The sequence below is a fragment of the Pogona vitticeps genome, chromosome 8 (assembly GCF_051106095.1).
Source record: "Pogona vitticeps strain Pit_001003342236 chromosome 8, PviZW2.1, whole genome shotgun sequence".
Taxonomy (NCBI): Eukaryota; Metazoa; Chordata; class Lepidosauria; order Squamata; family Agamidae; genus Pogona; species Pogona vitticeps.
The window spans coordinates 1,838,229-1,859,091 of record NC_135790.1 but is presented as its reverse complement, the minus strand read 5'-3'; the positions used below and the strand labels follow the sequence as shown (position 1 = coordinate 1,859,091).

Below are 20,863 nucleotides of genomic sequence, written 5' to 3'. Positions count from 1 at the left end.
GTCCCTTATGCCTCAGAAAGACTGTTCATTGTGAGGGATCTTCCTGTCCATCCTGGCCTCGCCACTTTGTAAATCTCTTCATGAAGGCATTACAGAGGCAGTGAGAGAAGATGATGGACCTTTTTGACTTCCTTCGTGCCTTTTCTCATTAGGGAAAACCCACCACCTTTCTGCCCACCACCCATCATTAATTCATTGGTGAAACCTGACTGGGACTTCAAACAGTCATCATAGAAGCCAATCTAGAGGAACTTCAAGACAGCAGACGGACTATCCTATTCTGTGTTAAGCAGCAACGAACACTCAGCACATCAAGCTGGGAACCAGATGCAATGGTAATATATGTGCACATGTGTACATTAAAAGGTGTAGGCATGGAAGTGTTAATAACATGAACAGCTTTGCTCAGATGTTGTGAATGAAATATTTCCTTTATTGAGTAGCAGCACCTTTACAAGTTATTGATTTCCTTGTAGTTAAGTATATATAGGATTTCAGCCTGGCTAGACTATTAGTCACATTGACACAGAAATAAGTTCACACTGGGGCTTACCTGGCAGCAGATGCAATAAAGAGTCTGCCATGTTTCAATTGGTGCTAAAATGTCTTATTGGTTAGGTGCTACTGAGTGAGTGCGTTGACAATTTAAAAAAAATAGGCCAAAACTGTTGAGCACAAATTAAATTATGCATTTTAAAAGGCTTGCTGGGAAAATGGCATTAATTAGAAGGGTCAACGAAGGCATACTGAAGTGAGGAAGGTCAGCCCCAGTGTTGGGACATAGCTCTTCCTTCCAGCCCCCCAAAGGCTGGTTTTGTGAACAAAACTAAAGAGATATGATGGGAGAGATAGAAGGATGACTTGCTTCCAGTGTCAACAAAGTGCCTTGTCAAAGGGAGCCGACAAGCGGTAGTAAACATCTAGGCCAGTATCCTTTTTAATGTTGGAAGTGTTCGCATAGCACTCAAGCTGAAGAAGGCATGCGCACAACCTGATAATGTGGCCCCTCGTGAACCTGGCCACACAAGACCAGCACCTGAATCAGACCCAGGTGGCAGATTCTTTGGTCAGAGTTCCTCGTGTGTACATCAATATGGAACAGGAGATGTGCTGGTCCGCTTTGGATGCCCTCAAGAAAACTTTTGCGAACGATGAAATGCCGCACAACATTTCGACATAGCGGGTGCCCCAAAAGACATCATTTGTGCAAGTATCCAAGCGCTTCCAGAAGCAGAGTCTGCAAAAGCTATCTTTCAGAACTTCGTCAGTCATCATGTTCATGGGCTTGACAGGAAGGCTGGCGTGTTTGGTGGAAGGCTCGACTTTCCCCCAAAGTGGCTAGCCATGCTGAGCGGTAGATCCGGGAAGTCCAGAAATAGTAACAACCAGAACTTTTCCCAAGTGTTGACTCTTGGTGTGCCTGCGTATTTGTGCATGCAGTTTTCTGCTGCTCAATTTTTGGCCACAAGATTCATGTGTTTCATCCCAGGAATGATGTCTATATGACATGAAATCCAGGAGTGTGTGGCTGCGTACACATCTAAGTCAACAGAGGAGGGTGAGTGAGTGCCTGTGAGGACCTTTCTGTACTGTGTAGAAGCGTGTGCATCATTCAAGGGCCCAGATCAACCCTTTCTTAGTAAGTAGGGGTGGACATCCAGGAGGAGGGGATTGGGTGGAGCGTGAGTAAGCAGCTGTGCTCCAAGGGATTACACTGTGCAGGTGCCATTCGACCTACGTAGGAGGCACCTCCAGTGGACAAACAGGCATGGGGGTGTGTGCACAAGGCAGGGCAGCTGACCACCCACCTACAAGCTGAGGTCTACTATAATATGCTTGTAAACCAAGGTGTTCCCCTTGAAGCTGGGCGCTAGCAAGATATTCATGCCCTCTAACGGGATGGGGCGGAAAGCTCGTGGAGCTTGGACGGAGAGTTCCTGGAACTTCACAAACTTCTGCTTCTCTTCGTCCCACAGGTAGATGTGTGTGAAAGAGAAGTCACTTCCCAGGGCCATGTACTGGCGCTGGGAGACCCGGAAAGGCTCCATGACCATGGACCCTCGGGAAGGCAAAGTCTGCACCTCCGTGAAACGTTGGCCTTCCCATTTGACCACCTTGGAGTCGCCGATGTAGCGGCTGAGGCACAGGTAGTTGTCCCTCTTGATCCGGAAGTGCTTCACCATCTGGACGTCCATCACCTCCGCCACGTCCCCCAGGTGGACAAACTGCTTCTGCACCCGGTTCCACTGGTAGATGATGGGTGCCTGAGAGCTGCTGGAGATGATCAGCCGTGGCTTGCCGTCCATCTCCACGTACTCCACGTCAGTGTCCCGGTGCCAAGAATGGAGGTCTTGGTGGGAATAGAAGCCATTCTGGTTCCAGCGGTAGAGGCTGGTGGATCCGGCTTTGGAGCTGTCGGCGATGACGAAGAACCACTCGCCCTCGATCTGGAAGGCTTCGATGTCGTTGGGCTTCCGGATCTTCTGGCTGTCGATGTCTTGGATCTTGATGAACTTGTGGATGTTGGTGTCCCAGCGGTAAATGTAGGAGCCTCCGAAGAGCTGGGCCACCACGATGTACAGCTGGGACTCAGCCACGATCGGTTTGCAATAGACAGCCGAATGAGCTGGAAGAGAGCCAAGGAGAGCATCGTCAAAGACCAAAAAGAGAGGACAGCAATCCCTTGATTTCTGTTGCATCCTAGTCTAGGGAAAATATATTATGTGTCAACCTGAACTCACATAGCTATCCAGTTCTGATTGGGTTCTTTTATAAAACACTTCAGAGGTTTTCACAAGTCACATAAATGTGGTGCTGGGAAGTCTTTAAAAATAACCTTCTCCAATCTTTTGGCACTCCCTGAGGTCTGGAACTACAAGGGCTGTCCTATCCAGACACTGGGGATGATGGAACTGTTATCCCATCCATCTGGAGAAGGCTGGGCTAAAGTCAAAACACCCAGAGTCTCTTTGCCGTTATGGGGCAGTGGAAGCAGGGGGAAGGCCAAGCTGTCTGTTTCATATTAGTTTTAAAACAATCTTTGTAAAAAAACAACAACAACAAATTCGATTGTAATAAACATCAAACAATAATTTCCATGTTTTATGAAACATTTGTTTTTGAGATCAGACCCTCCCACAGGGCCCTGTGACCTATGTAAAAGCTAAATCACTACCTCCAGGGGCTTTCAGGAAAATCAGTTCACTGCCCTAATCTAAAGTGTTAGCAATGCAGTTTAGCGATCTGGCTTATAAAAAAAACCCCGAGAAAACTCTGGCCCACACCTCACCTTTGACACCCTAATTGGCCTTAGGTGAGTTGCTCACTTTCTGTCTTGGTTTTCCCATCTATAAGACAGGGATCAGAATCCTAATCAACCTTTGGCTGCTGTCTCGACTTGGCAAGACAATAAATTAATTTATTTTTTATTTATTTATGTGCTGCCCACTCTACCCAAAGGTCTAAATACATGGAGGGACTGAGCATGTGCAGAGTGTCTTCCCCTTGTCATAGGAGACCTGTAGCTCTTCTCATCTCTGGCTTTCTCTGGTAAAAAAAGTAAGGTCTGGGGCTCCCACAAAGCCACATGGAGTCAGTGACTTGTTTATTTCAGCGTCAAGAGGAAGTGCATGTAACAAATGCATGCTGAAATGTCATAAGCATTTCTCTTTGTGAACTCTGAGAATGCCTTTTGGATCTAACTTCTCGAACCTCTCTTTTCACTCAGCCAGCCCCATTTCCCTCCTTGCCCCACCACACGTAGCTGTACCACCCATGCTCCTTACCGGGAATCCGGTCAAAGTCCCTCAACTTGCGCTCCACGTAGTCCCACTTCAGGATGGTGCAGCTGCTGGAACTTGGCTGGGCCAAGGCCACGTAGAGGTCGCTGGCGTAGAGGAAGGGCTCGGCCGACACCGACTGGAAAGGCAAGACTTGATGCACCACAAAGTCTGGCAGGGGGAAGAAGGAAAAGAACACTGTGCATCCAAACCAATATTCCCAAACCATGGATAAGTAAATCAGCGGATACTGATTCCCGCAGATGAGGGGGTCCTACTGTACACTCACAAAGTTGGGGAGGAACAGGTGCTTAAAGGCAAAGGATTTAACATCAACCCCCCCCCCCCAATTCCTGATTCCATGCATCTTGTGATGTTTTGGAGCAAGCAGATGTTTGAGTTCCGTCTTATGGCCACCCGCGCAGCGTTTCCAAGGTATGTCAGCTATTTCAGGAAGGGTTTTACTCTTGATATTCCCCCATGAGTTTCCGTGGCTGAGGGGGGATGTAAGCCCAGGGTTGCTGAATCCTAGTTGATGTTCTGTCAACTAAGGAGGAAACCCCTCCCCCAATATCTACAGGGAATTGAAAAACATGGATTACAGCAAACACTATTATAATAAGGGATGCTCTACCTAACAGAGTCTCTGGCTCCCTCTCATGACATTGTTAAAAATAGAAACTTTGGGGATTTTTCTTTTAATATTTTCAATATTTTCTGACTGTGGATTAATAAATCAGTGGATACTGATTCCTGCAGATCAGAGGGCCCCACTGTACACTACACTGGCTCTCAAAACAGATGCTTACTGCAGATGAATTGCCACAAATGCAGTAACAGGGATTTATTTATTTATTTATTTATTTATTTATTTATTTATTTATTTATTTATTTATTTATTTATTTATTTATTTATTTATTTTGCTCCTACAGATTCAGGCGTTAGGAGCACAGATCCCTGTGCTGACTTGTCTGTTCTACCCTGAGCATGGGAGCTATTGGTCAAAAAAACTCTCAAAGCTCTGTGGATTAGAATTTGCTCTTTAAAAACAATTAAAGAAAGAAGGAAAGAGGAGAAAAAGGAAAAGGAAATTTTTGAAATCCAAGCAAATCAGAGTTGTGCCTCTGTATGTCTTTCTGTGCCCCATTCCATTTCCAAGAAAGAGGTCCAAGCGCCAGCTGAGTGCTTGCCTACCTGTGGTGACGCAGTCAAAATCCTTGAGCGGCAGTTCCCGGATCTTCTGGCCTTGGTACTGAGGGGGGCTTCCACAGAAGACGGCAGGGACACTTGTGTTGGTGCTCTCCATCCACTCCACCAGCCACTTGATGTTGCAGTCGCAGGTCAGCGAATTGCCCCGGAGGTCCCTGTTGGAAAGGCAAGGCTGGGGCAATCACCCTCCCTCCCGGCAGTGAAGACAAAGGGGAGCAGCCCTCGGCTCTTGGCTCTTGGAAGTCTGGGTGGCCCAGGTAAGGGAAAGCATGGCTCAGAGACAGAAAGACGGGGAGAGCCTTTGAGGCAGGGCTGATATGCAGCCCATACACCGGCTAATCTACATCTTCGTCTTAGAACTGCCGAGCTGGAAGGGACCCAACGGATCATCCAGTCCAGCCCTTGCTAAGGAGGCCCAGAGGGGGGGGGATCGAACTCCCAACCCCTTTCTCTGCATTTCAGTACAGACATTGTACAAGGGATTGATCTCTTCCACTGCCCTGAAGTTAAATTCACTATTTTCATTGATGGATCTCAATGCTTTGACTTCAGCAGAGCCATTTAGTTTAGCTCACCTTTCTGGATAACCCCCTTCCAGAATCCTATGGGTCAATTTGCCACGGCTCATTGAGGAGACCGGGGCCCGTCTCAGCCGGGCTATAATGGGCAAACAACCAAGGCAGGCCCCGGCAACTTCCAAATGGCTGCAGCAAGTCAAGCTTTATGTGAACACCTCAGATCAGAGACGTTCTTTAGCTGCAACCTCGGGCCTGTCCATTCTGGTGACGGGGGAAATCTGTGGAATGCCGTAGTGAAAACCCCTGGGTGGATGGGGTTCCCCAGGGAGTCTCAAATTCAGAGTTTAAAGACAAGGAACAAGAAGATGCCTTCCTGGCACCCAGGGAAGAACGAGGCTTACAAGTCGCTCAGGATTTCCAAGGGCTTCAAAAGATCTCTGGGCAACGTCCGTAGATTGTTGTTAGCCAAGGAGCTGAAAGAGATGAAGAACAGGGAGTTGGACTCTGCTGAACGACCTCCTCCTTTGGTTTGCAAACTGAAAGAACCACTCACAAGGTGGTGGTGGTGGGGGAACTACAACATGCCGATATTTAGGTATTTGGTACAAAAAATATATCATTCTTTCAGAAGCAAAAACTCTGCTTGCAACCAGCAGAAATGATCCCGCCATCTCACAAGTGAAGATGAGTCCTCCTTCTCGCACGTGATAACTAGACAAGCCGCTTTTGACATCCCTAATGCAGATTTGGTCCTTGTTTTGGCCGGGCGGCAGCAGAGTGGGTGCTTGTCCTCACTAGGCCGAGACGCACTGAAAACTAAGGGGGTCTTCCCAAGATGCAAGGATTCCCACTTACTGGGTGGGCATCACTTATCTCTGAGTGTGAGGCGCCTACGAGGGACACTTTAGCCAGGCTTGGGAGGAGTGCGGGAGAAGTTCTGGGCAAGAAGTAACTCACAGGTGCGTCAGGGACTTGAGCCCACGGAAGGTGTTTTTCGACAGAGCCTGGATGTCATTGTTCTCTATGAACCTGCAGGCAAAGAGAGACATACGTGTTACAGGTTGAGGGTGCTGTTTCAGGAAACCCCTTCTTGCTTTGTGGGAATCGAGGAAACCCTTTGCGTCTATCAATAATCACAGCCCTCAGCCCAAGGGAGAGGGCTGCCTGCCCAAACTCCATCACTTCTGGACAGATGTGGCAGTCCTGGGGCCAAATCTGGCACATCCCTGGCCATGCGTCTCTCACCCTTCCCATTGCATCTGAGACTTATTTCCTTCCCCTTCTCTCCCTCTTCCTCAGATGACCAACATCCAAGAGTTTTGGAGAGATCCTTTTCTTTATTGTTTTCTTTTGCCTTCCAGAGCCCCCCAATGTCCAGGAGGAAAGCTGTACCATCTGGAGAAGATGTTTCATGAGATCGAAGGACAAATGTTCCCACCAACTAACAGTTGGGCCAGCCCTGCTTCGAGATAAAAGTCAAATAAAAAAACCAGCTGCACACGCCTCTATGCTCATTCCCTCTCCGTTCCTCCAGCTGCCTTCAAATAATCGTTCACCAGCCAGTCCTGCATGCAGCCCCACCACCTACTCCGCCGCCCCCACAACTGTCTCCTTTAATCCCTGCCTTCTGCACCCTGGCGGAAGACCCAAGAAAGTTGATCAGGGATCCATACAAGTACTGCAGGTGGGAGAGTCCCGTGAACGCATTGTCCCCGATCAAGGAAAACTTGTTGGAATTCAGCAAGCTGGAAAGAATAAGACAAAAACAAATTTAAATAAATAAAACCAATGAATAAATAGGACCCATGTCTTAGGATCCATGAGCAGGGAAACTGGCAAGTATTGTGAATCTCAGAACAATCTAGTTTAATATGTCCAGGGCCATGACTTCATTCCTACCCTCGAGGCCCTGCTGTTTGATGTATTTGTAGGGAGGAAAAAACTTCTAATTTCCTTCTGATCTGTTTTAATGGGTCATTTCTTTTCCAATGAGTGCCTTGGCTCATTGCCTTGAGACATCTCCTCTCTAGATGACAAGGAGCGAAGAGTTGTAGCAGGTATTTTGCTTCTCCAATGCCACATGACTCTTTTGCTCTCAGCTGCACTCCGGAGAAAAAGAGGACACAACTTAGCAAGTTGCTCTTATGTAGATCTATCTTAACCTGCAAAGGAGCAGAGGGCTGGCAAGGAGTTCTGGTTCAGTCCCACAGTGCAAGCCTCCTTACGAGGTGATTTCCATGGGAGCGAATTTTTGTTTTAATGTAGCCAGATCAGCTCATAGCATCGCCTGCTTTAGGAACTGCATTGCGGTTGAAATTACCAAACTAAAGGTCAAATCTGGATGTGAGGCTTCAGAGCACATTGAGGGGGAAGAAAGAATGGAGAAGATCTGTAAAACACTTCAGTCAGGTGAATGTACGCCAGGCACCAGAGCTACCCATTTATTTATTTATAACACGCATGTCACACCTTTTGTCTTGAAAATAGGGAACTAAACATAAACCCTAAATTCACTGTTTAAAACTTTGGGTGGTGTCTGTTCCCAGACTTCTGCTGGAACAGTGGCATCCCATGGAGATGGAAATAGTGTTCCCCTTCTGTCTTCAGTGCTCTCCCAAACCTAGCCCTAAAGACCCCAGTTTTAGGGCAGTACCAACAGCTGCAGGGGGGGGGAAGATGCTACACCCATGCAACATGGGATTTAGGCCCCCGTTGATGATCTAATGATGCTAAAGCTCAAAGAGTTAAAACTGCAGCAAGAATGAACAGAAAACAGCACCCCCTCCCCAAATGTAGAGGCAGTTCAAACCACAGAACCGGGCAGACGGGCAGACGTACAGAAACTGCAGAAAGGGGAGATGAGCGAAGGCAGCTTCTTTGATTTCGCTGAAGCCTGCGTTTATCAGGGTCCTGCAGGGAAAAGAGATGGAAAAGAGAGATGCTTAGAGACGCCCTGGCAGACAAAGGCATTTGAATCTCACACAAAATCTGCCTGCAAAGTCCTTAGTCTTGGGTCCCGTAAACATTCAGAGGTTGCATGGAATAGCTTGACAAATGCAAAAATGTAGACCCACAGAGAATTGTCACTAAAGGCTAAAATGAACTCCTGGTCAAACTGATGTCCCAGCTGGACATGGATCAAGGTCAGATTTCCTGCACATTGCATAGCTGGAATGGGGCCATGCCACCATCCGTCCAAAACGTGAGCTGTGCCGCTGTCTGGTCGCTCCCTGTGCCTGTTACCCTTTGCAGATCTCTCTCATACTCCCTTCCCAGGGACCACCTTAGGCACCAAGAGGGGCTTTCTTCAGGCAGCTGGAAAAAAGGAAGAGAAAAAAGAAAAAGAAAAACAGAGGCCCCCCCCCAGCTCTGCAGCTGCCCCTGCCATTTGCATTTCCCCATCACAGGCCCAAACAGGGATCGAGGAGCAGAATCCCCAATGGGGACCTGCCTAGGGTGGGTCAGCCCTTATTTGGACAAGGCATGATTGGAGGGCCTTCCGCCTAATGCACCTGTTGATGTTGCTCTCCAAGGTGCTGAACTGTACCCATCTGCCCAGATTCAGGACCTTGGAGAGCTCACATCAAGGCTAAAACCCAGGGCATGCTCAACATTCCCAAGAAAACAAGTGTCATCAGCAGTCTCCTTTGGAGTGGTCCTGATTCCCCTCTGCCTGAATGACAGCTGTTTCAATCAAGAAGAACCTGCAGAGTTGCATCCTGCCCAGAGGCCCCTGGGATAGTGTCTGCTCCAGCCTGGGTCTTGTTCCGTTCTGTTTCGAAACTGCAGTTTCATCCTTTGGTTTTCTGCTTACCCACCAACTCACCCTCTTCTGCTTGGTCTAGTGGTAGGGAATCAGGTGATCCTCTCTGCCCGTCTCCGGTGTTTTCCTGAGCCGTGTTCGCTCCCATAGAGAAAAAGAGTCTAAAACTTATTGGCTACCCACGACCTTTTGACAGGTCCGCCAATCCCTTCCTTGCTCCCACCGAAAGCTTTCCCTGCAGAACTCCTAAAATCATGAATTTGGCCACCAGCTGGACTCCAGAACCTTTTCTCTGGGTGTAAACCATCTCCTGGGTCATCTTTGTGCATTGAGCACGACAGTGTGGAAAGCAAAAAAAGTTACAGAGGTGAGGATTTTCCTGCTGCAACTGTTGCTGATGTTAGTGATGATGATGATTTTGCTACCGAGCTAGTCTTGGGGAGAAAAATTAGTGTTTGTGAGACCAGTCACGGCCCATTTCTATAAATCTGCAAGATTCAATACTACACTAGCTGCATCATTGACTATTACATGGTGGAAGCCGAGAAAGAGTGGTTGCTATTTATTTAGCCGTGTGCATAAGACGGCCCCCTCAAATCAGGCCATGTTCCACCATCCTGGGGTTTCTCCCTGCTTAATCTCTCTCTCTCTCTTTTCTGTTGTTCATCCATTTGAACTGGCGGGAAGGGAAGAAGTAGGACCACCACACCGTGCTTTGGCAAAGAGGATGCATTCAGAGATTTCCTTTTTGTTGTGATTAACAAAGTCTACTTGGAAAGGGACCCAGAAACCACTTAAACAAATCAATGCAGGTGTCAGCCCTGGCTCAGGAGCAGAAAGAACTGGGAAAGGCCAGGCCATGTTCCAGAATTCCCCAACCGGAATGCGATGGAGCCAACGGGATGTTTAAAACGAACGAATAGTCACGGCCAGGGGTGGGGGGCTTTTTCCAAATTTGACACCAAGTCTTTGGTGAGTGAGTGGTTCACTCCAGCTTCTGAAACACCGAAAACATCTAGCCAGTCGGTTTCTTTAAAAAGAATTCTACATCCTGGGAGAAAGCCTTCCCTGTTCTCCTCTCCACCCACTCATTATGGGATGAGATCCCATGCTACTATTGCTCCAGAGGGGGGTATGACCACCTTCAGCTGGTCCAGGGGCTGTGAACAATATTTATTTCTTATTTTTCATCTTATGTAAAATATTTTTATCCTGCCTTTCTCTTTCAGAAGGACCCAAGACAGCTTACGCCATTAAAAGTATGTTAGTATTTAAAGCTACCGAAATACTAAAAAAGGATCAAACACCATACTTTTAAAAAGTAAGCAACAGCAACACCAAAACACATTGAAAGCAGTAAGGTATAACAAGCCATTTAAAAGGCAGGAAAGTTTGCCTGAAGAGAAAGGTATTTCTTTGTTTGCGGAAAGACAGTAAAGAGGGGACCAGCCTGGCCTCCAGTGGGAGGGAGTTCCAAAGTCTGGGAGCAGCCACAGAGAAGGAACACAGACCACAGCTTGGAGAAGCTTCTTTCCTGGACTACAACTCCAGAAATCATCTGAATGCCAGAATTCTGGAAGCTGGGAATTTAAAAAGATAACATTCCCCATCTGTCCCTGCAAGGCTGATCTCAACTATCCCCAACCAGAGGTTCTCTTGAGCTCTACTGGGTATGGCGTGACTGGTAGGATTGAATGCCAGCCATGGGGCACACAGCCGTGATCCTGAGAGACCTGTGAAGGTGCCTGATAGGAAAGATGAAAAGCAGCAGGAACACTTTTTAAGGACCCCAAATCCAGACGTTTTGCTGGCTGAGGGATTGCGAGCTCCAGCATATATGGGCGCTGCCAGGTTAGGGACGTGTGGTTTCTGTGTGAGAGTAGACTCACCCGTTGATGTCTTCCTAGTTAGCAGTCAAGGCTGTGGAAGCCACTGCTTTGAAGAAATCATATCATATTTATTTGATGCTGTCATTGATATATTGCGATGACCTATGGTATTAAGCAATCGACCAATAAAGTAAAGTAAAGTAAATAAAGAAGAAAGCATGGAAGGTGATAGAAGCAACCACCACATACTATACCCCCTTTGCCACCCCCAGTCCTCCACCTCATGCCCTCTCCCCTCTGGATTCACAGGACTCAATGCTCCTTAAACAGCTGGTTCCCTATGTAGGCTTTGGAACCATGTTGTTACACACATTCAAGTCATCATCCTCACTCAGTTCAGCTTCCCAGCATCAAGAAAAGGGGGAAGTGTCATGAATTCTTTCTTTCCCCCATATGCGGCATGTCTGAGCCTAAACAAAATACCAAAATATGGCCTTTCCCCACTCCCCAAAAAAACTTTACATATGAACTTCTCACTTGGAACCCTCTGCCTGTCCCTGGGGTCAAGCGAGGCACTGCTTATTTCTCATGGGTGGGGGGAACTCACCCCAAGACAAGGTGTGGTTGAGCTAAGCCCCCTCTGAAACGATCAGGACAAACTGGAATGAGACTCCTATGTAAGCAAGAATTTAAAAGTTTTGAATGAATGAATGCATGAATCAATGAATGAATGAATGAGCCCTCTGAGGAAGGATCAATCAAAAGTATACAGGGGTGGGGGGGATATTGAATCAACTCTTGGAATTGGTCCTTCCATGTGTTACTTGAGAAAATGCAACCCTTATTTCCACATTCCCTGCAAACATTTATCAAAACTTTACACGAGTCCAGTGTTATTTGGGGGGCACTCATCTCAGATCCCGTGTTGATGCACCAGGAGTCTTTAAAGGTAACACAAGCATCATCATCATCATCACTACCACAATCCTCAACGCAGCCAAATCAACTCTTAGCATTCATGGAAAACTCACCCTGCTTATTGAGATGTTACAAAGCACATGGATTTAGCGCTCATCCCAACTGTGAAAATGATACCGGGGGGGGGGCAGTCCTTGTGTCTGCCACAAAACGTTTCCTCCCTGAAACACTTTATAGCTGATCAGGTGCAATGTTCAGTCTACAACCTTTGCAAAGAGACACGTGTATTGTAACTACTTCATCAACCTTAACAACAAGAGCAGCAGCAGCAGCAGCAACAACAACAACAAGAGGTGACGTGACATACAGGCAAGACTGTAAGATGGTAATACTCATGTTAATGATATTGAATGGAATGTGGCAGTTTAGCGGGTTCAGTAAATGAAGGGCTGCGGGCAATGTTCGCTTTGCTCCACCTGTCACTCTTGATGGCCCACCCATTTAAAACACTGGAGTTCCTATCAGCGGCAGTGTAACTAACTCCAGAAAACCAGCTTCCTTTCCCATGGGAGTTCCAGGTTAGTGCAGCTTCGACACTCTGATCTTACACTCCTTTGCTGCTGTTCTGAGCTCCTCCCCCCCCAGTTCAACCCCATTTCTCCAGCTTTGACAATGTGCAGTCTCCATTTGCACCCTAACTAGCTCCACCTCTGGATCAATGTATTGCCTTGCTTTCCTCCCTGACAACCGTTTCCTAGCAATCATCACAGACAGACAGACAGACAGACAGACAGACAGATAGATAGATAGATAGATAGATAGATAGATAGATAGATAGATAGATAGATAGATAGATAGATAGATAGATAGATAGATAGATAGATAGATAGATAGATAGATAGATAGATAGATAGATAGATAGATAGATAGATAGATAGATAGATAGATAGATAGATAGATAGATAGATAGATAGATAGATAGATAGATAGATAGACAGGAGCAGGTAATCTCACGTTTGGCACTCACAGGGAGATGACATCTCGGGGCAGATTCTTAGGAATCGCCTTGGAGTCCACGCAGAAGGCCGTATCTCGGGTGCAGGAGCAGCTCGGTGGGCAAGGGGGAGGCCTGGGGGGTCTTCGGCAGGCAGCCGGTGACCACATGCAGGCCAGGCCCAGCAAGCCGAGGAGAAGAACCCGTCCCTTGGGGAAAACTTTGTCCCCTTGCTGCAGTCCGGCCATGGCCTCTCCCTGGTTTCTCCGCCGTTGAAAAACAGCCCTTCCTTCCGAGTCGTCCGGGCAGAGATGCCTCTGGGAGGACCCGCAGCTGCTGTAGGTCCCTCGGAGGAAGATGCCCCTTCGGCCGGTCTCCTTCCTCCTCCACAGCTGCGTCTGAAGTGTTGTGTTTTCCAGGTCGCTGCTAAAGCCAGGAACGGCGCTGGCTCCTGCTGCTCGAGAATTCAGCCCTGCAGAAAGCGGCCCTCTTCCTGCCTGGTGTGTGGGTGGGAGGGAAAGGCAGAGAGAAGCAGAGACACCGAGAAGGAGCGCAAGCACCCAGCGATGCTGAGTGACAGGGTAGTCACGAGAGCAAGGCGAAGGAGGCGAGGCTGTCGCTCAGCAAAGCCTGGGGGGGGGGACCAAACAAAAGGCAGGCTGCCTGTGGCAGCTGAGCAGATTTTCCTCCCTAGAGGTTAAACCTTTGCTCCCTTAACTCAGCTGGAATGATTTGTACTACATCCGCCCGCACCCCATCCCCCAACAATACCTGTGCAGACAATCCAAGCAGTGTCTTGCAGTGCCTGGGCTTTTTAAGGTGCCAGTGAAGTAAAACACTATCTTAGGACTCCTTAGCATTATCCTACCAGATCTTGAGGATGCAACATTCAGAGGCGACACCATGGAGGCATTCCAGGCATTGTTTTTGATTAGTCGTTAAGTCATGTCCAATTCTTCATGACCCCATGGACCAGAGCACGCCGGGCCCTCCTGTCTTCCACGGCCTCCCGGAGTTGGGTCAAATTCATGTTGGTTGCATCAATGACCATGCCCAACCATCTCGTCCTCTTTCATCCCCTTCTCCTCTTGCCTTCACACTTTCCCAACATCGGGGTCTTTTCCAGGGAGTCTTCTCTTCTCATGAGATGGCCAAAGTATTGGAGCCTCAGCTTCAGGATCTGCCCTTCCAGTGAGCACTCAGGGTTGATTTCCTTTAGAATGGATAGGTTTGTTCTCCTTGCAGTCCAGGGGACTCTCAAGACTCTCCTCCAGCACCACAATTCAAAAGCATCAAATTCCATCAAAATCCAGCAGCATTTCCAGGGGTCATAGGATTCTGGGCCCTAATTCTTTAGATTATGGGGCTGAACCTGCTGAATGCTGGCTATGAATTTTCCAGACTTTCCCCCACCATATAGATATGTCTGGGATGCTGGAGAGAGTACAGACCCACTTTCTAAGTTAGGTTCTTTTCTGGTGGCTTTGTTGTGTAAATTCAACAGGGTCTAAGACTCTGCATTGCTTGTTTTCTCCAGCTTGGAATGCTGGCCCCCCACACCCTGAGACCCTCCGTATTGTTAACTGTACAGACCACCGTAGGTGCTCTCATTTCAAGAGTTCTCTCCTTCTTCCCCTCTGTGTCCTGCCATTGAGACTTTCCCACAGGCTCAAGTTGCAGATCCCAGGGCGCTCACGTTGTTTGATCATTCCTGGCACACGAGCCGGCCAGCGAGAGCTGCGTGTGGCACGGCCACAAGCGCCCTTTGTCCCCGGCCCAGCTGTGCCCCAGACAACAAAGGGCAAAGTGTGAGGAGAAGGTGGCCTGATGGTGTTTGTGAGCCATTCTTGGCAGCCCAGAGCCGAGCCGAGCCGTACACAAACACTCCCCAGCCTGGCCCAAACAGGGTCTCTCCCGGCAGGAGAAGAAAAATACCAGCAGAGGGGGGAGGCTTTTTGATGGAGAGGCACTGCCGGACATTTCAGCTCTCAGGCTGACAGTGCACAGAGACGGTCCAGAGGTGGTCCGGATGGACAGCCATCTTCTCTCTAAGTCATTTCCACTGCTTTGCTTCCTTTAGCAGACCGTGAGATCGAAGCATCTCAGTGCACAGACCATAACAGACCTGGGGAGAAGGAGGGCGCTTTTGGACTACAACACCCAGAATCCCCCAGCCCAAAAGGTGTCTGACCGTGGTGAGGGAGGGTATTCTGAGAATACATAGCCCAAAAAGTTGATTTTTCTAAGCTGCCCTGGGAGGACAGAGATGTCGCAGATGGAGAAGGAACATGTTGTTTTATTCAGGGATGGGAACTTGAGTCGCGGGACTCTCGGTCAAGTTGGACTTAAGCCACACTGGCGAGTCAAGTCGGGCTTCCCCCCCCCCAATGATTCGGACTCAACTCACAACACAGAAACGACTCATTGGTCCCTTTTTTTCTCGGGGGGGGGGGAGTTGGTTTTTAATAGGGACTTGGTGCTTGGGACTCAGGACTTGGTACCAAAGAGACTTGGGACTCGAACATTTGCCAACATTTCTGGTTATATTGAGAGGGTTGGGTGGGTCTCTAGTCTTCCTCCTGATAAAACAAAAGAAACCGGGTGCTTATCCTGCAAATAGACTGTGGAATGCCCTCATCCTTACTAAATGCACTCTAGAGGAAGCCTACATGAGCTTCTCCCCCATCTTATTCTCACAGCTACCCTCCTTCTCCATTCCATGGGTGCGTCAACCCCGCAGAAGCCGGCTCTGCAGCTAAACATCTAAGGAAGCGTCGGAAGAAAAGGCCCTGCCTTGAAGTCAGGGGTGGCGAGCTTTTGCGTGCAACTCCGAAAGGACCTTCAGGATCCTTGGCCTCAACGTCAACCCTTTTTCTGTGAGTTCATTTGCAAACAAGACCCTGAAGTCCTAACACAGTTTGGGGGACCTGGGCCTCCCGTCCGCTTCAGAAGCACAGCCTGGTGGATGGCGCCTCAACTAAACGAAGGAGATTGGGTCTTGCTTTCCCATCTTAGGAGCTGAAACCTATTTTGCGCCCTTGGGTTCAAAGTAATGAAACCATTTGCCGTCCAAGGAACCAGCTGCCTTTCCACCATCCCCATGGAATGAGGCCTCTTTGAGGCTGTTCGACTCTTCGCTCTCATAGCATCCGCGGGCACTCCCTGTTTTGCAAGGGCCTCTCAGGATCCGTGGTCAAAGCCAGGTTTCCCCATTCTTGATCTGAACCTCTCAGGAGCGTTGGTGCTCTACTGACGCAAAGGTGTCTTGAATGAGACAACCTCAAGGTTCAAGGCTTTCGAAAGAACAAGAGGTGGTACTTGTCTCCTGAGAGGTCCTTCTCCTCATGAACAAACTTGTTCTGGGGCTCTTGATGGGCTCAAACCCAAGTGGCACTTATCTCAAGCTCTACGTGAAAGCCGAAGACCTGGGTGCTGGCCAACAATTTTGCCTAAAGTGATTTTGCATGGAGTGGGACCACTCTATATAAAGATGATGGGTCTCTCTTACCAGGGAACACCTGAAACCTGAGGAGGGACAGGCAGGAGAGTGGCCATGGAGGAGACCTATCACAAAGTGGAGATCAGCAGCAAAGAAATCCTGATGAATGAGGCACCGCCGGTGAGTCCCTCTTCTCCTGGGAAAGATCTTTTGCTTGGAAGGAATCATCCAGGGTGGGGTTATTAGCAGAAAGAGAGACAGCAAGGGATGGCCGTAGTTTTCACTGAGGTGCAGAACTTACAAATGTTCCTTTTTATGGGCTGCAGGTCCCAGAACCCACTAGCCAGAATGGTTGGCAAGGGGATACTGGGACTTGTAGTCCAAAAGCAACATCTCAGAATTCCACTGAGGTGGGGCGGCAATGTCTGGATGTTGGCGTGTCAGTGAGGACTAATCTGAAGCAGGGGTGGTCCTCTGTTCAAACATTCTGACCCTGCACATAGAAAGGTAGCCTGTAAGGAACAGAGCAGAATAAGGATCTGCCTTATACCAAGTCACACTCTTGGTTCATCTACCTGTTCCACTGAGAGAAATCGATGCTCTCAACATCATGATAAGCATCCCGTTCTGTTATTCTCTGTTGCTGCAGGTTTACACCGCGTCGCCCCGGCTCCTGCCTGGCCTGCCTTGCAAGAAGCCCTTGATCATCGTGGTGGTGGTGGTGGTGATTGTCTTAATCGTTCTTGGCTTCCTGCTGATGGGGCTGCATATCACACAGAAGCACACGGAGACAGTAAGTGCTGCATCATGCCACCTGAGAATGCACGTCTGCCGGGGTAGATGACCTCAAAAAGCAATGCAACGTCTTAGTCTGGAACCTTCAGCCAGTGGGCTGGATCTGACCCATCTGGCCTTTCCAATTTGACCCTTGATGTTCTCTGGCTGGCCAGGTCCCTTTCCACTACACAGCATTATCTGATTTATTAAAGTTTTAAAAGAATTTTTTAAAGTATGTATTCATTTGATCCTTTTGCGTTTGAATAAATGAACAGTCTGTGTATGCAAACGTTCCAGAGGTCAGGTCTCACTGTTTGTGCCCGTTTCAAAATGAGGCAAACTGGTGTTTATCTTGCAGTGAGCCATCAAGAGAGAAAGGACGCTAAACGCAAGAGCCGTTGGTGAGGAAAAGTGGTTGCGATGACCCATAGTCATCAATAGTCACCACCTGAGGTGCCACAATTTCTAAAGGAAGGCAAAACAGAGCTGGAGTCGCTGAGGAATGCCTGGGTTACAAGCGTGCCAGCTTTTTTCTTGTAGATCTTGACTGGATCCCCAGGTTCCTTTGGTTTCATGCCAAGGTCTTCTTTTCACCATCTAGGTCCTCCAAATGACCATTCAAGGTTTAGATGGGGAAGGCTCCTCCCAACACCTTTCCATGAGCAGAAAGGAACGGCTGGCCACCTTCCACGTCAACCTTCATGCCAATGCATCGGCCACCGTGGTCTACGACTTCAACAACGTAAGACTTGCTTCCCTCTCTTCACAGCCTCGAAAGGAAATCCCTAGGGTTCCTGCTTCACATGGCTTTCCCAAAGCCTACTTGCTTGGCGTGGAGAAACCAGCACACAATGGTTCTCAGTTCTTTCCTCTAGGCTTCTAATCCTCAGGGTTAAAGAAAAGGCATTTAATTGATTTATACCACACTTCTCGGTTTGCACAGCATTTGTCAACCTTCTGCCTCTGTCATTCCCTCAACAACTCAAATTGCTGATTGGGGAGACGAGGCCGGCAAGTTATTCCCATCTGATGCATAAAAAAAACCAAGGCATAACAATTGTGGGGTTTTTTTGCTCAGTCTCCCTCTAGGAACTCTTGGTTACTCTTGGTCCTCCAACCCAGCCAGGGTGACTGTGCAAAAGAGTCCAGGAAAAATGATTTCTCCAAGTGTCCAGATGAGATCAGCTTCGCAGAGTAAAGATTGCTTGTCCTTGTGACCATCATTAGGTCCTCTTCTCCCTTTTCAGCAGAAGAACTGCTGGATAGCCCAGCGGTTTAGGTGTCTGACTACAGAGCCAGAAGTTGGGGGTTCAATTCCCCCACAGTGCCTTCTTGGCAAAGGCTTAATGGGGTCCCTTCCAGTTCTGCAGTTCTAAGTTGATGATGATGATGATTCTCTCACATACACACACATAACTGGTTTTTTTCTTTTTTCTTTTTTAAAAAAAAATCTAAACCAGCCTTCCACAACCTGTGTGGCTCCAGAAAGGTTGGTCCCCAGCATCAGTCTTTCTTTGCCAGCATGATCATGAGCCACTGGCTAGCTCTGGATGATGGAGCTGTAATTCAACCCATCTGAGTCACCTTCATTGGGTGAAGAATGGTCTAAATGTACAGAGAGAGAGAGAGAGAGAGACAGACAGACAGAGAGAGAGAGACAGAGACAGAGAGAGAATGGACTTTAGAAGGGATGTCCATTGGAAAAGATGATCAGGCTGAAGGCTTTGAGAAGATAGCCAAGAATCGTCCTTCTCAAGATACCCTTTTGAGGGATAGGAGAGAGAGAATTTAACATGTGATGTGCTGTTGGGTCCAGAGGTTGTGTTCTGACTCCTTTTGCCAAGAATTTAATATGTTCCCCGGGGTTTCCGCCTTTCCACAGCTCCTGATAGGCTACCGAACCTGGTCAGGCCAGTCTTGCTACATCACCAGAATCAACAAGGAGAACCTCCAAAGCCTGGATGCTGTTGTCCAAACCTTCCAACATGTCCAGGTGAGTTAGGAAGAGACCTGGGTGCACAGAAGCTTTGCTCTGATGACATTCTGTCTAACTTTGTGTTCTGACCCAAGCGACAAAGAGCCAATGATATGGAATCTCGGTTTCTGGCTCGGTGCTGCATGTTCCCCTTTCCAAGGCTGTTCAAGAGGCTGCTATGGGGGCAATGGTTGTAGTGTGTGGATCCCATGGCAGATGGAAGGGGGTGGCTTAAACCCAGCCTTCCAAGGCCATCCCTAGCAAAGACAGTCCTGAATAATAGCCATCTGTGGGAAGAGTCTGTGTGGATGACGGTGGGAAGGAGGTGCTCCTGGGTCGAAGTGATGGGTGAGGAAAGGGTTGGTTGCTTTCTGAGGATGCCTCTGTTCTCCTGTTCTTGCAGCCAAAGCCACTCACGCCTTCCCTCAAACCAGACAAAGAGGACAGGGAGGAATCCTCCAAGCTGCTGGCTGACCGTTCCCTCCTGGGCACGACAATTAACATCCTCTGCAGCAGCGTTCCCATCTACTGGGCTTGAGGACAGAAGAGGAGACGGGTCGTCCGGACAAGCTGGGCCAACGCGCTCAGTGCCTACGAACAAAATCGGACAGATCCGCCAGCAAAAACTTTCAGGTGGCAGATTGGCGTGCAGCCATTACGATGCCCAAGAGAAAAGCCAGACTCCAGAGATTATGCCTTTGTTAGGGTGAACTGACATATGCATCATTTTTAACGTTGCTGTATTTTCACACTCATTTGCTGATGATACAAATTGGGGATAATTTGTGCCATACATTTTGTACTGATTTGCCTGTCTATGTTTTATTTTGGCTTTGCAAACCATCTTTTTTTCAATCTATAATAAAGAACGTGCACAGAGAGAGCAGAATCATAGAATAATGGATCTGGAAGGGACCTCTAAGGTCATGGAGTCTGACCCGCCCACTCAACGCTGGAACCCAAATCAAAGCAGATCTGACAGATGATAGTCCAGTTTTCTCTTGAACGCCTCCAGCATTGGAGCGCTCGCGATCTCCCGAAGTCATGGGCTCCATTATCATACTGCTCTAACAGTTAGGAAGTCCCCCCCCCCGATATTTAGCCTAAATCTGAATATGAGTTAGGAGGAAATAAATGCCTCCTTATTGATACAAGATGTTGCATCAATAACAACGTCATTTCAGGATGTTGTGGGTGCAGAAGATGCCAGAGGGAAGCCCTCGGTGGGGGCACTATAGGAGCTATCGTAAGCCTTTCTCCCTTGTCTTTTGCCCCCTCATCACAACATTGTGGTGACTTAAGGCCAGTCATTCCCTGTGCCTCCCCTGCTAGCATCTCACGGTGTCTTGGGAGCAGGATTGCCACACCCTGGTCACCGAGGTTTGTGGCTGAACACCTGAGATGAGGGAGCGGGCCCTGGTGATGTCAGACGAGGCAGGCAAGGGCTGAGGTGGGGGAGTTTATTTCCCTCCTGGGTTCTGTGCCACTGCTGCCAGAAGTCTCCCGAGTCATGGTCCTGGTGCTCCTCTCCCTGCCTCACTGCAAATGACACAATGCCTCATGTGTGCCGGAAAGGGAGGAGTGAAGGACTGAACAGAGGGGCAGGCAGGCGGATGTCCTTGAGTCCACTGCTCCATGCAGAGCAACACACATGTGCTCAC

At 48.5% G+C, this 20,863-nt stretch overlaps 2 protein-coding genes across 2 annotated transcripts; one reads left to right on the top strand and one right to left on the bottom strand.

The window, feature by feature from the left end:
- Nucleotides 1–412: 412 nt before the first annotated feature.
- Nucleotides 413–13,625, bottom strand: LGI3 (leucine rich repeat LGI family member 3). Its single transcript, XM_020780176.3, has 8 exons — nucleotides 13,045–13,625; nucleotides 8,346–8,417; nucleotides 7,181–7,252; nucleotides 6,465–6,536; nucleotides 5,909–5,980; nucleotides 4,975–5,144; nucleotides 3,786–3,950; nucleotides 413–2,626 (listed from the first exon to the last, which is right to left on the bottom strand). The coding sequence occupies exons 1-8, from the start codon at nucleotides 13,257–13,259 to the stop codon at nucleotides 1,809–1,811; spliced, it is 1,656 nt and encodes a 551-aa protein (XP_020635835.3). The 5' UTR covers nucleotides 13,260–13,625; the 3' UTR covers nucleotides 413–1,808.
- A 2,889-nt stretch (nucleotides 13,626–16,514) lies between these two features.
- Nucleotides 16,515–20,083, top strand: LOC110072114 (surfactant protein C). Its single transcript, XM_020780175.3, has 5 exons — nucleotides 16,515–16,630; nucleotides 17,100–17,243; nucleotides 17,829–17,969; nucleotides 19,110–19,220; nucleotides 19,606–20,083. The coding sequence occupies exons 1-5, from the start codon at nucleotides 16,565–16,567 to the stop codon at nucleotides 19,738–19,740; spliced, it is 597 nt and encodes a 198-aa protein (XP_020635834.3). The 5' UTR covers nucleotides 16,515–16,564; the 3' UTR covers nucleotides 19,741–20,083.
- Nucleotides 20,084–20,863: the final 780 nt, after the last annotated feature.

Excerpts from the sequence above, each read along its gene's own strand:
- LOC110072114 (XM_020780175.3), top strand. The coding sequence starts at position 16,565 with ATGGAGGAGACCTATCACAAAGTGGAGATCAGCAGCAAAGAAATCCTG. Across the intron at positions 17,244-17,828 it reads CACAGAAGCACACGGAGACA|GTCCTCCAAATGACCATTCA; the intron begins GTAAGTGCTGCA and ends TTCACCATCTAG. Across the intron at positions 17,970-19,109 it reads TGGTCTACGACTTCAACAAC|CTCCTGATAGGCTACCGAAC; the intron begins GTAAGACTTGCT and ends GCCTTTCCACAG.
- LGI3 (XM_020780176.3), bottom strand. The coding sequence starts at position 13,259 with ATGGCCGGACTGCAGCAAGGGGACAAAGTTTTCCCCAAGGGACGGGTT. Across the intron at positions 8,418-13,044 it reads CCCCGAGATGTCATCTCCCT|GACCCTGATAAACGCAGGCT; the intron begins GTGAGTGCCAAA and ends TTTTCCCTGCAG. Across the intron at positions 3,951-4,974 it reads TTTTGACTGCGTCACCACAG|ACTTTGTGGTGCATCAAGTC; the intron begins GTAGGCAAGCAC and ends TCCCCCTGCCAG.